General features: G+C 67.5%; 1 protein-coding gene across 1 annotated transcript in view; it reads right to left on the minus strand.

Annotated features, from left to right (window-relative positions):
- The window catches only part of STK32C (serine/threonine kinase 32C), a 32,742-nt gene extending 17,738 nt beyond the window's left edge, over positions 1–15,004 (minus strand). The window contains exon 1 of the mRNA XM_028512161.2: positions 14,610–15,004. Within this exon, the coding sequence (XP_028367962.1) occupies positions 14,610–14,871 (262 nt within the window). The 5' untranslated portion in view covers positions 14,872–15,004. The remainder of the gene's footprint in view (positions 1–14,609) is intronic.
- Between the last annotated feature and the right edge of the window lie 754 nt (positions 15,005–15,758).

Raw genomic sequence — 15,758 nt, forward strand, 5'->3', positions numbered from 1 at the left:
CGGTGCTCCGGAGGAAAGCCATCGGGTCCCCTCCACTGGCTCGGAAGTGGCATGGGACACGGCCCCACAACCGTCGGCGACTGTAAAACAGCAGCACCCCCACCTCCGAGCACACCGGGGAGGGCAGACCCCTCGGTCTGGCTCCGGACCTCCCGGACCGCTCGGCCAACGCCGAGGACGCTGCAGGCCCCTCCGAGATCCGGCGCCCGGGACGCGGGCGGTGCAGGGGACGTGAACAACGCCAGCGACGAAAGTGCCCCGCCTCGGGAGCGCGAGGGGCGCGGCTGTGGCGGGGAGACCCTAGGAAATCCGCAGACCAGACCCCGGGACGGGTGCGTCCCGCAAGGCTTCAGGGCGCAGCCAACACGCGGCAGTTTATAGTTCTGAAAGTACAAGACGCGCAGGGGAGAGTCCACAGGCGCAACGCTGGCCCGCGGACCACCACGACGCAGTGGGGGCGGGACGGAAGGCCGATGCCACGCCCCGCTCACGGACTGAGGAATGCGGCGGTCCCTCCTCTCCGAGTCGGCCGGTGAGTCCTGTCGACACCCCGGCCCGCTGCTCCTGGGGACGCACACGCCGGTTCTGACCCACACGTGCAGAGGCAGCGAGTCCGGGAGAGTCCAGACAGGTTGGGAGGAGCATGCACCTGCCCGCAGGGCTCACCGGGAAGCTGCGGCCACCGGTCCGGCGTGGCTCGGTGTGAGAGGGACTCAGAGCAACGAGACAGAACAGGGTCCAGAGAGGGACCCACGGTTACGGTGCAGCTGGCTTTCGAGAAAGGGGCCGGGGGCCTCAGTGGGAAGGACAGTCCCTTCAGCAAGGAGTGCTGGGTCACACAGACGGACACTCGGGGGCAGGAGGGGGAGGGAGGGGGGAGGGGGAAGGAGAAAGACAGAGAGACAAAGAAAGAGAATTAGAGAGAGAGAGGACGCCAGGGTCCTTCCTTCAGATCCATACCCAAACCAACAGGGAATGGAACACAAACAAATGTTATCATCTGGGACCCGAAACATCCCACAAGCAGGCGGAGGAGAACATCTTTGTGACCCTGAACAGTTGGGCGGGTTCTTCCCTGAGACGACGCAACAAGGGCCAACGTAAGGAAGACGCTGATGAAGACCGGGCTTCGGCAAACGAAAAGTCCTTTTCCAAGGTCACCGCTGGGCACTGCAAGGGCAGGAGGGCCGAGGGCAGCTCCGCGCACCACGGGGGGCAGCAGGGGGGCGCAGGCACCTCTCCGGGGCGACGGGGACGGCCCCCTGGACTGCAGCGGGGGTCGCAGGGCTGACCCGTCCCCCGGGACTCCTTGCATCACGTCCTTGAAATCGATGGGCTCCGGGCGATGTAAATTCCGCGACAGTAACACCATCCCTAAAAGTAACTCTTTCCGCTCCTGGCCCTGGACTGCGGAGCCCCGCCTCCTCACACGGGGCTCGTCCGTTCTCTCTTCCCGGCCACTTCGCCCCGTTCCACAGGCTGGCGCTGAGTGCTCGGCTCAGACAGGGCCCTGGGGAGCCCGGAGCCGCCGCAGGGGTTTCCCGGAGCGGTCGTGTGGGCCCCGCCCCCAGGGCACGGCGGGTAGAAGGCGCCGCCCCTCGGACCTGCTGCCCTAGCCCCCCCCCCCCCGCGGGGGTCCATCCTCCGCTGGATGCTGGGCACTGCTGGAACACCGGGAGGCCGGGGATCAACCGAGGGCCCGCACCTCACCCGGAGCCACAGAACCGCCGGAGAGGAAGTGGTAATTAACGGAGACTTTCTGAACCTTTCAATTAACTCGGTCGGCGGATGAGCAAATGTGTCTTCTCTGGGGCATTGCATTTTTCTTTAATTAAAAGGAATCAGAGTTCATTTTGTTACAGTTCCCAGAGAGTCCACTGGACACGCCCACGTGGGTCCAAAGCCAGGACCGCCCAGCGCCCGGTGACCCTGTCCCCTCCACTTTCTCAGCCCACGATGCTCTCGCTGTAAGACTGCATTTGTGGCGGAAGATCTGTCCCCCGGCAAGAGGGCAGGGACTCAGCTGCCCAAGGCCAGGAGACCTCGGGACAGGGCGCTGCCCGTCGCCCCTGCCTTCCGGGGGCTCAGGGGCGTGGCAAGGCAAGCTAATCCAACCGTATTACCTCCCAGCCCTCGGCACCGACCCTGCAGCAGACAGCGGGACACAGCCACACGGCCCCAGGTCCACCGAGCTCACAGGACGGCCATTCCTGACCTCCCGCCCCAGTGAGCCAGAGGCTGGCAGCAGGAGGCGGACAGTCCACCTTCCTGTCACCCAAACAGAGAAGGGGACGGGAGGCCGAGCCCGAGGGTGGACGATGACCATGGTCGGCCTTGCCTCCCCCAAACACCGGGCCACCACGATGCCAGCCACTTCTCAGAGGCGGAGAGAAGTGCCATCAGGGGCAGCAGGCAGTGCCACCTCGGGCCCTCGCACCTCCATGGGCAAAGCGGTCCACGCGGAGTGGACGGCCAGGGCAGCCCGCAGGCAGGCCGGGACCGGCCCCCACTGGACTGAGCGACGGCTCTCGGCCGCTACTTCCCTCCCCGTGCACAGGTGCAAACACAGTCTCTCACACACACAAGTCACGCAAACACATCTCACACATGCAAATACGTGTGTGCCCACATTCACAGTCACACGCTCATAAACACATCCATGCAATCGCACACTTGCACACTCAACACGTGCACACCCACACACATCCACGCCCTGCTCTGCTCACACGCACACGCGTCCACACACTGTGCTCACGTCCACACAGGGTAGTGCACACGCTTGTACTCACACACGTTTGCACACACACTTGTGCTCACACGCACACTCATGCAGACCCACAGCTCCCGGGACAGCTGAGATGGCGTCAGGGCGGTCCACCCGGAGCCCCCCCTCCCCCGAGCAGGCCTTGGCGTTGGTGAAACCGGCCTGTGGGGCCAGGCTGTGCAGCCGCGCGGGTCGCAGGCCCTGGTCTGGCCCTGAGGCTGCCCTGGGGCTGTCCCTCTGGGCGCCTCTTTGGCCCCGTCTGCCAGGCCAGCGGAGGCCCTGGTGTCAGGGGCAGGACCTCCTGGAGATGATGCCAATCAACCCCGACCCCCGGCCGTCAGCCGTGGCCCGACGGCACCTCCCTGCCGGGGGCCGTTCTCGCAGCTCAGCACAGCGGAGATGTGTGGCCGTGTCTGAGGAGGGATTAACTGTCACCCGTGCAGACGTGGGCCACCAGCCTCTGTGCATAGGGCCAGGGGTGCTGCCGACGCCCCACGGTGCTCGGGCCGGCCCACTACTCGGACTGCCCCGCCCACCCGATGCCAAGCGTGCGGAGCCAGCCCGGGTCGGCGTGGCCGACGCCCCGCTATCCTGCCCGGCCGCCCGCTCAGCCTGCGGAGGTCCCCCCGAGGTCCCCAGGAGGCACCAGGACCCTCCGTGGAGGCCCGGCCTGGACACAGGGCACCCACCCGCCTGTCATCCGGCATCCCGGCTCTCGTCCGACTCGTGTCTCATAACCAGCCCGCACACGAGTTCCCGAACTGACCTGGGGAGAGGCTTCCGGGCAGCGGCGCCTGCAGCTGCCAAGACGCACCCGTCATGTTCGCCTGAAGGGGGTGCAGTCCCCTCTGTGCCTCCCCCAACTCCTTGCCTACACTCGCCCCCCCCACCTGCCTCGCCCTGCAGCCCAGCTCTCCTGGACGGTCCCCCCGAGCATCGGGCCTGCACTCACTGCTCCCACAGCCTGGAGCAGACGGCTCGTCCACCGCAGAAGGCGGGACCGTCGGCGAGGACGGACAGAAGCTGGAGTCTGGCCGCGCAATGGCCACAGGCTCTGGTCACCTGGAGAGGTGGGGTGGCCCTGAGCCTGGTCCCCTAGAGCCACAGCCTTTGCCCCTGGACGGAGAACACGGTGGGTGGGGTGGCACCCCCGGCACCCCTGGATGCAGCCCCACGCTGGGCCCTGCGGCCCCGACCCTTCCAAAGGGCGTCAGGTCCCCCGAGGCCTCCCTCCCAGGGCTGGCCGGCCACTGTCGCCCCAGCTGGCCCTCAGTGGGAGAGGCGGGAGGAAGGACATCAGCACCCACAAACCGAACCCCTTCCCACGTCACAGCAGAGCCCCCACTGGGGGGAGCAGAGCAGGCGCGGGCCGGGGCCACAGTGCTGACGTGGGCTTTGTGGAGACGTGGTGGGCCATGCTCTCGTCGGACCACTGCACCGCCCGGCCACCCACGCGCCTGGCAGGCGGCCGCTCTGGGCTCTGGGCGGAGCAGGGAGGTGTGGCTGCTCTGCCGACGGCCCGGGCCCCTCTCGGGCCAGAGCAAGGGACGGGGTGGGTCAGACGTGCTGGATTTGAAACACCTGCGAGACACGCGGGAGAGGCGGTGGGACGACTGAGGCAGGACGGAACGGTCTGGAATGTGGGGGGGGGGCCTGTTGGGGGGGTCAAACCGGGAGTCGGCGTGTAGACGGCGTTTGAAGCCTGAGATCACCGATGTGTGAGTGTACGGGGGGGCCGAGGTGCTCCAGCCTGAGGAGCCGGGGGCGGGGCATCGGGGCAGTGGGCGTCCTGTGGGCCACAGGGGACGGGGGAGAGTCCACAGTGTCCAGTCTGCCCTCGAGTGGACAGGAGCGAGGAGGGCTGGGCACTGGGCACTAGGCCCAGCCCGGCGGGAGGGGCCCCACAGAGCTTGGGGCCGTGGGGACAAGTCCCACCCGGGCGCAGAAGGACCGGGCACAGCAGGACCAAGGGCCCTTGAGCGGTCTGGCTGCAGAGGGGAGCGGGGTCGCAGCTCGGCCGGTCGACGGAGAACACAGCAGCTGCTGACTGGCTCCACGGCTCCCAGCGGCTGCACGATGCACCCCCCACCCCGGGGAGACACAGACCTGTGGTTCGCCCGCCCACCCTTGGGAGCTGGGGAATGAGGCATCGACATTCTGAAACGTGAGTCTGGCACCTCACGGAGCTCACAGCTGGGCCCGGGCCCAGGGACCGGGGCCCGGGCTTGGGGCCTGCCGTGCCGCCACCCAGGCCGGCACCTCGGACAGCTCTGCGTCCTCTGAGCTGCTGAGAAGGCCTCCCGGGGCCACCAGGTCAGAGAGAGCCCACGCCCTACGGATGGGGGCAGGGATCCAGGCTGGGACAGCCCAGGGCAGGGCCCTGGGCCTGGGGACGCTCCCTGGAGGTCAGGATTTGGGGCCTGGAGTTGGGGGGGGCATTGAGGGGGCAACAGGCGTTACAGGCAGAGGTCACTCGGGCCCAGGAAGCAGGAATGAGGGCACGCGTGTGCGCAGTCACGAGTGATCCGGGGCCACTGGAGCCATGTCTCGCCCTGGGACCCGCGGTTCCTAGAACCAGGCCCACACCACCCTGGCCTCCGGGCATGGGCGCCGTGCTGCTCAGAGCCGCGGGGCAGGATTTCTGGGTGGGGGCCCCAGCACTGGTGCTTCTAGAATATTCCGTAAGCTTTCGGTTCGCGCCCATCAGACATGCAACACACAACAGACAGACACGCACCCGTGACGAGCATTCAGCCCCATTAACGGGTTGAAGTGGGCACACCCAGGGCTCAGCAGCGGGTCAGGAAACCTGAGCTCCCCGCCCCCCAGAGCCCCGCACCCCTGAGCCCCGCCCCCCGGGTGACAGACCGGTGTCTCTGCTGCCGCGCTGGTCACACGAGGAGCCTGCGGCGCGTCCTCCCGGGGGCCTCTCCGTGCTCAGGGGGAGTCATGCGTGTGGTGCTGGCGGGCCGTGCTCAGGTTCCCACGCCCGCTGTTCTGCACGGTGCCGTGTGCTCGCCGCTGCGCGTGGCCTTGGGCGCACAGGGGTGCCGTCTAGTTGGGCCCACACCCACCTCGGGTGGGGCACAGTGGCAGGTGCCCGTGCCCCGGCCGAGGCCACACACACAGCTCAGGTCAAACAGGCGGGGGCCCTGCCCCTGGCTGTGGGGGGACCCACACGTGGGCAGGGGCCCCTCAGCAACAGGGTGTGGATGGGGGACTGTCTGTCACAGAGGACTGAGTCACAGAAGGCTGAGACGCCCGGACGAGACCCGGACGGGAGGGAGGGGAGCCCACCCTGAGCCTGCCCGCTGTGGAGCTGGGGCCTTACCTCCTCTCCTTGGGCCCTTCACGGAGGGAGGCCCGCCACTCCACCGTCTCAGGCCTGCAGACTCGGGCCGGACCCTGGCGCTGGCCTCTCCGGGACCCCCCGCACCACGGGAGCTGATTCCCCTAAATCTGTCTGTCTGTCAATCACCCTCGTCACACACACACACTCGAGGTTGCTCCATCGATCCGCTTCCCTGGCCAACGCAATCACGTGTCGGTGTCTGCTCACCAGTCCGAAGAGGCGCCCCAGCCCCCCTCGGGGCGGGAACAGCGGGGGGTGGGGGTAGGGCGGGGGAGGGACGGAGGAGCGCTCCCGGGGTGCCTCCCTGGCGGCTCCGTAAACCTAGGACTTTCTGCAGCACGTCCACCGGGGCACAGCCTTTTGAAAGCGGCGCGTGCTCTGGCCGAGTTCGGGTGTGCAGGGAGAGGCGGCGTGGCAGACGGCACACGGGTCTCGCACTGGTGCCGAGTTTACATAAGCCCCCGGGCGTCTCGCGGCTGCTGCTTGCCACTTGGTTACGTAACGAAAAGCCACAAAGGAAGATGGCTCACCGGGCAACGGTGTCAGGCGGCTGGACGGGCGGCCGTACGATTTATCATCCAAACCAGGACACGTCTAAGAGCACAGAGACGGCTATTAATAACCACACCCAGCCGACAGGCCGGTGCGGTGGCCACAGCCACACGGACGCAGGAAGTGCTGGCCGTCTCTCTCTCCGGTTCCCATAGCGAGGTGGCCCTGGACAGGAGCCCCGGGGCCAGCCAGCAGGCTGAGGTGGGGAGGTGGGGGGCCGGACGGAGCCTGGGTTGGGGGAGGCACGTTCTAGCTGCTGAGGGCTCTGGGAGAAGGGCACAGGGACCCAGATGACAGAGGAGAAGGTTCTAAAAGGAACACGTTTGTACATCCACACCAACCCACCGTGAGTGTCCCACGGTGCCCTCTTCGAGAGCCGCCGTGGAGGAGAACACTCGAGGGTCCCTTCTCGGTGCCGGCGGCCCTGCGTGCCTGGCTGCCAGCCCACCGCTGCCCCACTGGCTGCCCCGGCACCTTGCAGGTCTGGTCACCGGGCCCACCCCTGGGTTCCAGCTGCATGGAGCCACGCCCAGCCCGATGGGGCGGGGCAGCTCTGGGGTTCCGACCCACCCGTCCCGTGCACCTGGTTGTTCGGCTGCGTCTCTTCTCCCCTTCCCTGTCTCTGCCACGAGCTGGCTGTGCAAACCGCCCTTTCTGCCCAAGGAGCTAACACAAGGCCCAGGGACCATATTGAGGTGGATACTCCGACAGCAGGGCAAACAAGGACGGGATAGGGACGACCCAGCAAACGCGACCCCGGGACAGCCGCTGGTGGGCCCCCGGGCGGGAGTCCTGCTCTCCCACGGCCGAGACCTGGGGACAGGGTGCGGCCCTGCGGCTGCAGGGGACCACTGTGGTCACTCGAAGTCCGTCCTCAGGTTCTGCGGTATTACTGGCCGCCAAGCGGCAGCGCCCATTCCCTCCCTGCGAGTGAGGGCTGCGCGGCGGGGCTCGTCTCTGACGCGCAGGATGCGGTGGCAGTGACAGTGTGCGACTTCACACCCGGGTCCTAAACGCACCACGTCACGGGGCGGGGGGGCACGGCCACGTGTGAGGGCGCGCCAGCGGCCGGCGGAGAGGTGCCCTCGTGAGGCACGGAGGCCTCCAGCGGCCAGCCCCGCAGGGGACCCGGTCCGGGAGCCAGTCCACCAGTCCCGGGGGAGCCCTCGGGTGCTGGCAGCCAGGCCGACACCCACCTGCAGCCTCACGAGGGGCCTGCGCCAGGCCCACGGGTGAGCCTCTCCTGAGTGGCCGACTCGGAAACCATGTGGTGTCACTTGCTGATTTCAGCCACCAGGTGCTGGGCGGGGGGTGTCAATGAGCAGGTGGGTGACTGGGAGGGCGGCCGGCAGTCGGGGCTGGGGCGTCGGGACGTGAGTCTGGGTGGTCCCTCCGTGGCCCCGGCCTCAGGCTGTTCCAGCATCGAGGGAGGCGCCCTGAGAAAGCCACCGTGGACATTGGGGTGGTGAGACCTGTCCCCACCGGGCCCGGTCAACATTCCCGGCCCAGAGAATCACAGGAACTAATAAAAACGGCTGTTAAGTCACTAAGTGGTGTGGTAGCTCATTTCCAGCAACAAGTAACTCACATCGGGCCCCAGGGGCCCGCACAGGGTCAGGTTTGACAACCTCGGTGCCGCGGGGGCCCCGGTGCTGCGGGAAGGCGGGCAGCTGACCGGGGAGGGCCCGAGGGCCCGGGGAAGAGGCACCGACCGCCACGGCAGGCCTCCCCACCTGCCCAGCAGTACGAGCAAGAAGGAACTGAGGCGGTGCCCAGCAGGCTCGAGAGCCCGGCCACGCCCAGTAAACCCAGGGAGAAGCCACGACTGCCCGCTGCTCCCTCCCGTGCACAGGAGCACGAGGCGTCGTGACGCGAGTTCCGAAGGCAGAGAGACCTTTCCGAAGCCGGCTCTCACACGGCCGTGCGAAGCGGAGTGTGCTCAGCTCCTATTTTTAATAAGTCGGGGGTGACGCTGACTCCCACCCACGCCATCTCCTCGGGTTCGCAACTCAGAGAAGTCGTCGGGCAGGGCTTTCTCTCGGTCCTCAGGGGCCCGCACCCGAGCCGGCAGCACGTGGAGACCAACGGGCTGTGGGGGGCAGGGGCAGTGGGGCGCCGGGGTCACACTCAGGGACCCCGGGGACCAGGGGAATCGGCCTGTCTCACAGCCGGGGGAGCCAGACCGCAGCGAGCCAGCCCCAGGCCCTGCTCTCCCCTCCCAGCCACACTGACTTCCGTTCGACGCCTCGGTTTTTAAAACAACAGATTTTAGGTCAAGGCGAAAAACTTTTTTTGATGAAGCTTGCATCCCAGTTTTTAAAAATAACAGTAATTTCATTAATTACAGCTTCTCCCGAATTGTCTCTAATTTTCGTCATTGAAACCATTCGGCGTGCCGGACCGCCCGGCGTCTGGGGAACAGAGAGGAGCCCAGCACGTCCTCCCGGGCACCCGGCCAGTGGGTGCCCACCCCTGGGGGGGAGGCGGCACCCCACTCCGAGCTTCCTGCCAGCAAGGGTGCCGGGGCCACGGCCACAGGCGCTCAACAGGGGAACCAACCTGCTCAAGAGGGCCCTGAAGAGAGGGCCTGAGGCCCGGGGCCTCCCCGGGAGGGGCTGCCAGGTGTGGCAGAGGGCACCCCATCAGCACCCCACAGCAAGGCCCAGGGTTGTGGGGGCAGGACCTGCGGCGTCTAGACACAGCCCTCAGGAAGACCGCCTCCCGGGTGGCCCCCGAGGGAGGGGCCCAGTAGAGGCAGAGGTTCGGGCTGCCGTGTCAGGGGCCCAAAATGCCAGCCGCAGTTCGGTTGCACGGGTGACAGGCAACGCCCGAGGGGAGAGACCCGGGAACGACTCGGAAACGGGAACAAAGCTGAAAGAGATACGGCGCACGGCCGCCGTGCGGGGGCCCCGTCTGCAACCTTCCGACCCCGCCATCTTGGGTCGGGGTGGTGCCCGGGGGACCGAGTCCAGTCGCCACTCAGCAATCACGCCTGCCGGGCACTGGAGTGCGGCCACAGGCCAGCAGCGCTGGCCTCTCCTGGGGCTGCTTGGAAATGCAGAGTCCCGGGCCCCACGGGCCGCTGCTGCTGGCAGAGGAGCTGGCAGAGGAGCTGGCGGGGGCAGCGGGCCCTGTTGGAGCATCCCCTTCCGTTGGGGGGGGGCTTCGCTTCCCCAGCCCACCTCGGTGCTCCCTCCTCGGAGAGGGCCCCGAGCAGAAAGGGCCTCCAGCGTGTTCTTGCAGCTCTCCCCAACTGGAGCTGGGCGGTTACATTTTTAAAAGAAAACAGCCTTATTTTTAGCATTGTAAAGCATACGACCAGATGGATAGACACGCAGAGCTGACATTTGTTACATAAAGAAGTGTGACGGCAGGTCCCGAGTCCGTTCCGACCAGCCTCGGCAGCCTCAGGGAGATCGGCGCGCCGGACGCCACGGGGTCGCTGGGGTGGCCTGGTTCACCCTGAGCCTCGAGGGCCCGGGGATGAATGCGCGAGGTGGGCTGGGTTTTGTGCCCTCCGACCCCACGGGAACCTGAGCCCCACCCCCACGCAGGGGCCTCTGCAGCCACCAGGGCGTCTGTGTGGTGGGGAAGGGGCGAGCTGCCATCAGCCTCGCAGAGAGCCACCCTCCCTGGCACGGCTTGTCAGGGTCAGGAGAGCAGGGAAAGGCACCTGTTAGAACTCAAGGCCACGCCCCCTGGGCGGGACCCAGCGAGCGGGGGCCCCGCCCACGCTGGGAACCTCCAGAGGTCTGTCCCGCGCCTGCGCAGCACCACCACCGCGCGCTCGGCCCTGCGGGCTCTGGGCAGCCCGACCGGGAACGAGGGAGCATGGGCCCCAGGAGGTAGCCAGCGAGTCCTTCTAGGCAGGTGACATCACTGGCCACCCACACCGCCCAAGGACACAGCGCAGAAGCCAGGGCGGCGTGGCCACCCACAGGGCGGACACTCTCACAGTGATGGGCTCCTCCGCGCCAGCGCCAGCGCCAGCGCGACACGCGACGGGCGGAAGGATCGCGGGCGCCGCTGGACGAACACCAGCGACCGGCGCTGCGGGAGCGCGGCTCAGATCTACCCACCCTGCCCGAACGCGCTCACCCACGGAGCGCGCGGGGCTCGCGGGAGGGAAACGTGCCCCTCCGCGTCGAGTGCTCGTGCTCGTCTGAGCGGAACTGTGCGCGCGGTGTGAAAAGTGAAACCGGGCGCGGGAGTGGAACGCGCCGGTGGAGTTGTCCCAACGGAATTATCCTCCCATGTGCCTGGGAACCGGCCTCCGCACGCGAGCCCAAGGCGGCCGACCGGCCAGAACCGAGGATCCTGGTGGGTGTGAGCCCACGACCTTTAACCCTTCCGTACCCCAAAGACCCAGAAACCCCCAAACCAGGAAGAGCAGCCTTACCGGGTAATCGATAAGCGTGTGTGTGGGGGGGGGTGCTGTTCAGGGGAAGCCTGGATGTACTCGGAACAGGGAGAAGGAGCAGGACGGTCGGCACCCCGGTTCCGACCAGGAAGCGCTGGTCGGGGCGCACACGCCACGCCCGGGAAGCACAGACGGCCCATCTCACTGGTAATCAAAGGGACTCGAAGGGCTGATGCCACCTCCCAGCGTTCAGATGCTCAGAAAGCGAAGACATCACCCTGCCTGGTGCGGCTGGGTTGGGTGTCGTCCCACAAACCGAAAGGTCATGGGTTCGATTCCCGGTCAGGGCACGCGCCTGGGGTGCGGTTCGGTCCGACGTCAGGGTGCGAACCACAGGCCACCTATGGGTGCTTCCCTCTCACGTCGATGTTTCTCTCTGCACCCCCCATGCGACTTCCCCTCTCTCTAAAATCAATGAGCGTGTCCTCCATGAGGATGAAAAATAAGTGCAAACATCACCAACACCCAAAGCCGGACAGGGCTCAGGAAGAGGACTTTCCTGGCCCCAGAGAAGCAAACGCGGCCTTCCCTTGCCCGCCGCCCCAGGACAGGGGGCCTGCCCTTCTCTCCGCCCCGCCCCTCCCGCCCTGCAGGCATCACTCAGGTCTCCTCGTCTGCTGTGGCCTCCCCGCTGCCCCTCTGTCCAGTCCCCCTGCCCCTGCGGCAGCCCCGTCCGCTGGTCGCCGCCGAGAGACCAGCACCCGGGACGCTGCTGGCTCACCGCAGGGGCCGGGCGGGCCAACAGGCCGCCTTACACGGCCGCTCCTGCGAGGGGGCACAGCCACGCCCAGGCCTTGACCCCAAAGCAATCAGGCGGGCGCGCGGAGACGACGGGACGAGGGTGTTCACTGCGGAACTGTCGGCGGTGTTTGTTTCTGCCCACGAGCAAGCGCGTGTCACGGTAGGGGTGCCACCAGCCACAGCGGCTGAGAAGGGCAGGAAGGTGCGCGAGCCCCTGTAGCTGGGAGATGCGAGGGGCTTGCCTGACCCGGCAGCGCCGGGCCGGAGCGGCGGAGGAAATGCAGGTCCCCTACAAGTCCGGCCCCTAAAAGGAGCTGCCCCCCCCCCCCCAAGTCTGGGAGGGACAGAAAGGGAAGAAGGGGATTGGAGGGGGAGGAGGAAAGTTGGCCCTTGGGTCTGGGGTGAAGGCGGGGCTCGGAGAACCCCGAACACGCCCCCGGCCCTGCCAGGTCAGGGCAGCGGTGGGTCCGGACCCCTCGGGACGGGCAGGGACAGAGGCCCGTGGAGGGACCTCGCATCACGGCTGCGTTTTCCCGTCGCCATTCACCTGGCGCTTCGTTCAACTGCCCCTTATTTTCCTTTCCCTTTCCTCTGCACACCACGCTTGATATATTAATTGGGTGTTTTAATCAGAAAACAGGTTTCACGTTGCCATAGCAACCGTGCCGCGCCAGGGAAGGGGAGTCAGCGGCCCCCACACGACCCGGCGCCTCTGGGAGCCCGCCCTGCTGCGGGGCCCAGCGCGGGGCGCTCCCCACCGGGGCCGGGCAACTGCGCTGCAGCCTGGAGAAGAGGCGGGCCCCGGGGACACAGCCCCCTCCTGAAGGATGTTCCTGCCCCTCCAAAGCCCACGCTTTCCACCCAGATACGCCCACGGCCCTCACGCTGGGGGCTGCGCCTTCTCTCTGCAGGCCCGGCTGTGACTCCTGCATCCTGGGTGCCCTGGGGGTGCCCTGGGGGTGCCCTGCAACCGTGGAAACGTAGTGCAACAGAGCGGCCCGCCCGCCCAGGCAGTGTCCGCAGCCACCAAGCCCAGGCCTCCTGGTCTCACCCAAGCCCAGGTAAGCCCGATCGCCTGTCCAGTGACAAGCAGGCGATCCCTGGTGCTACGTGCTAGAAAGCAAGCACCTGTAGCCAGCACCAGTTCCCACCTCTCTCAGGTCCAGCTGGCTGCTGTCTGCGCCTCCCCTGCACAGGCAGACACGGGGGCGGGACTGCTAAGTAATTCTCCAATCAGATTTCGAGCATCCTATAGGGATTCTGGGCTCCCTTTGCCTTTCTAACGATCCTCGAACCCTGAGGCACGACCCTCGGAGCACGTGGAGACACTCCACCCTGACTGGCAGGAGGCAGGGTGTGCCTCGGTCCTGCGCTCAGTGTCGCTGCCCCCACCTCCGAGAGCACCTCTCGGGGCCCAGAGCGGGCCAGCTCCAGGCTGACGCCAGCCTGGGCTGACACCCGGCAACGCTCCGCCGCCACCTCCTCGTCCTGCGGTCAGCGGCTGGACGTAAAATCTGCCTCCTGATTCGCTCCCAGTTCAGTCTGGGCTCTCCTTCCATTGCAGAGTTGGGCTTCAGACAAACACGGGGAGCATGAGACAGTCCCAGCAGAGCGTGCTGCTGTCTCCACAGTCCGCGCACAGTGGGAGGGTCACACCGAGCCACCGCTGGTCCTGAAAGCCGGACCTCGGGGTGCAAGTCCAGGGCCACTCCCCGGGCCCACAGCCAGCCCCCGCCCCAGCCCCACAGCCGGCTCCCGGCACACTGACGCCGGCGGCATCCGGCCCGCACACCCGCCAACACTGGCCTGAGGTTGGACTGTTGTAATTTCCTACGATGCTTAAATTATTTATCAGAAATAAATAGCTCGGGCTCTCACGCCGAGCTGTGCTCTAAAATTATAGAAGATCCATTGTGCCTCTGCAGCCTGCCTACAAATGAAAAAAAAATGCAGATTTCAACTATTTTAGGAAAATGTCAAAAAATATCAAATGTGTCATCACGATACCATTTGAGGGATCTGCATGGCATCTGCAGGAAAGGGCTGAACATTTGAGTGTGAATGTGTCACAGCGCCCCAAAGGTGGACACCGAGCAGCCACCTTCCCTGCAACGGTGCCTGGTGCCCAGCCGGCCGGAGGCGTGGCCCGGCAGACGGCGGCTGGTCACTACGAGCACCCACCTCCCGTGGCCGCTCAGGAGCACCTGTGCTCTGGGTGGGCAGCTTCGCCTGCAGGAGGGCCTGACCGAGCAGCCCGGTTCCAGGAAGGGCAGGCCTGTGCACAGGGCAAGGCCCCTCCGCAGCACATCCGAGTGCAAAGGTCGGGCATGCGGGCGGCCTGTGCTGCGCTCGCACCTGCGCCCACCCGTCAGCCCAGAGGCTGAGAGCAGGGGCCGGGGCTCCGAGCCACCTGTGGGCTCCATGCCCCTTGACAGTGGGCACGGCACAGGTGCAGAGTAAGGAACCAAGCTGCACAGGGTCCCTCACAGGAAGATAAAAGCGCACAGCCCTCGTGCGTGGCACCTAAGCCTGGAGCCGCCCCACCGCCACTGGACACGGTGGAGGATGCGGGCGGGCGCCATAGACACGCGTGGGCACCTCCAGCCCGGCCCGCGAGTTTCCTCGGAAACAGAGCAGTCCCGGATCCCTTCCCACCCGGTGGCCTCAGTGTCTAGATGCCAGGAAATCCCACTGCCGCGGCCCTCCTGCGAGAGCGCGTGGGGGCCCCACGCTGTCCGCAGAGAGGCCCGAGTCCCCGCCCCCCGTGCGGCAGAACTCACCGTCTTCCTTGTCGTCAAACACGGGCCTCCGCGCTGGGGCCCCCGACATGGACGAGCTCATCCTCTTCTTCCACTTGCTCCACGCAAACAGGGGGCGCGGCTGCGCGCGGGCATCGCCCGAGTCCCGGGCTCGAGGCTGGCCGGTGGCGGACGGCTGCACGGCCGGGGGTGCGTCGGGGCCCGCGGGGCGCGCGAGGCCGGAGGGCGGCGAGCCGGGGGGCGCCGAGGCGCTGCTGCCCCTGCGCTCGGCGCCACTCCTCATCGCCAGGCCTGGGTGCGCGCCGCGGCCGGAGACCCGGGCATGGCCCGCCGGCGGGCGGGAAGCGGGAGTGGGAGCTGCTGGCAGCAGCCGCCTTGCGCCCCAGCCTCAGCGCTCGAGGGTCCTGGAGGCCGTGCGGGCTCCGCCGACTGCGAGCGCGCGGGGGCGGTGCCGGGGCGGTGCCAGCGGGAAGGAGCCGGGGTGCAGCCGAGCGCTGGGGGCGGAGACGGGGCGGGACTGGCGCGGGTGGCGGCTCGCGGTGCCTTGTACTCGCCGATCACTTCGGGAGGGGCCGGTTCCGCGTGGACCCCGGGGCTGTGGCATCGACTGGGCCGCGGGGGCAAGAGCCCGGGAAGAAAGGCCCTTGTCCCCCACAAGTATCCTGGGAGCCCCCAAAGGATGGAGTCCTGGGGACCGGGACAGCTCCGCCGGGCCAGGCGGCGGAGACTAGAGGTCCCCCGCCGAGCCTCCCCACCCCCCTGCCTTCGTGAACAAAGCCGGCCCCGGACTGCCGCCTCTCGATCTGAGAACCTTAAACGTCAGCCTGCGGCTCTGCGCTGCGCCAGGCCGCGCCGGGCCCGGGGATGGGGCTGCGGGAAAGGGCTGCGCCGGGACCGAGGCGGCTAGCGCTCAGGACTGGCAGCCCCTCAGTGCTGGGCCGGGTGCGGATCCCTCCCGGGGGTGCAGGTGGCTCGCAAAACCGAGCCCGGGGAGGGGTGGGGGAAGGGCGCCGGCAGGGCTGGGGCTCGAGCCCCTCCCCAGGCGGCGGGTCTAGAGCCCGCCTGTGCGCGCGCGCGCGCGCACGCTTTCGCGCGCCTGGGGTGGCGGCGGCGCTGAGCACGTGCGCCCGCGCTCTCCCGGTCTCCCGGGGATCGGAGGGGGTCCCCGAT

The sequence above is a fragment of the Phyllostomus discolor genome, chromosome 5 (genome assembly GCF_004126475.2).
Source record: "Phyllostomus discolor isolate MPI-MPIP mPhyDis1 chromosome 5, mPhyDis1.pri.v3, whole genome shotgun sequence".
Taxonomy (NCBI): Eukaryota; Metazoa; Chordata; class Mammalia; order Chiroptera; family Phyllostomidae; genus Phyllostomus; species Phyllostomus discolor.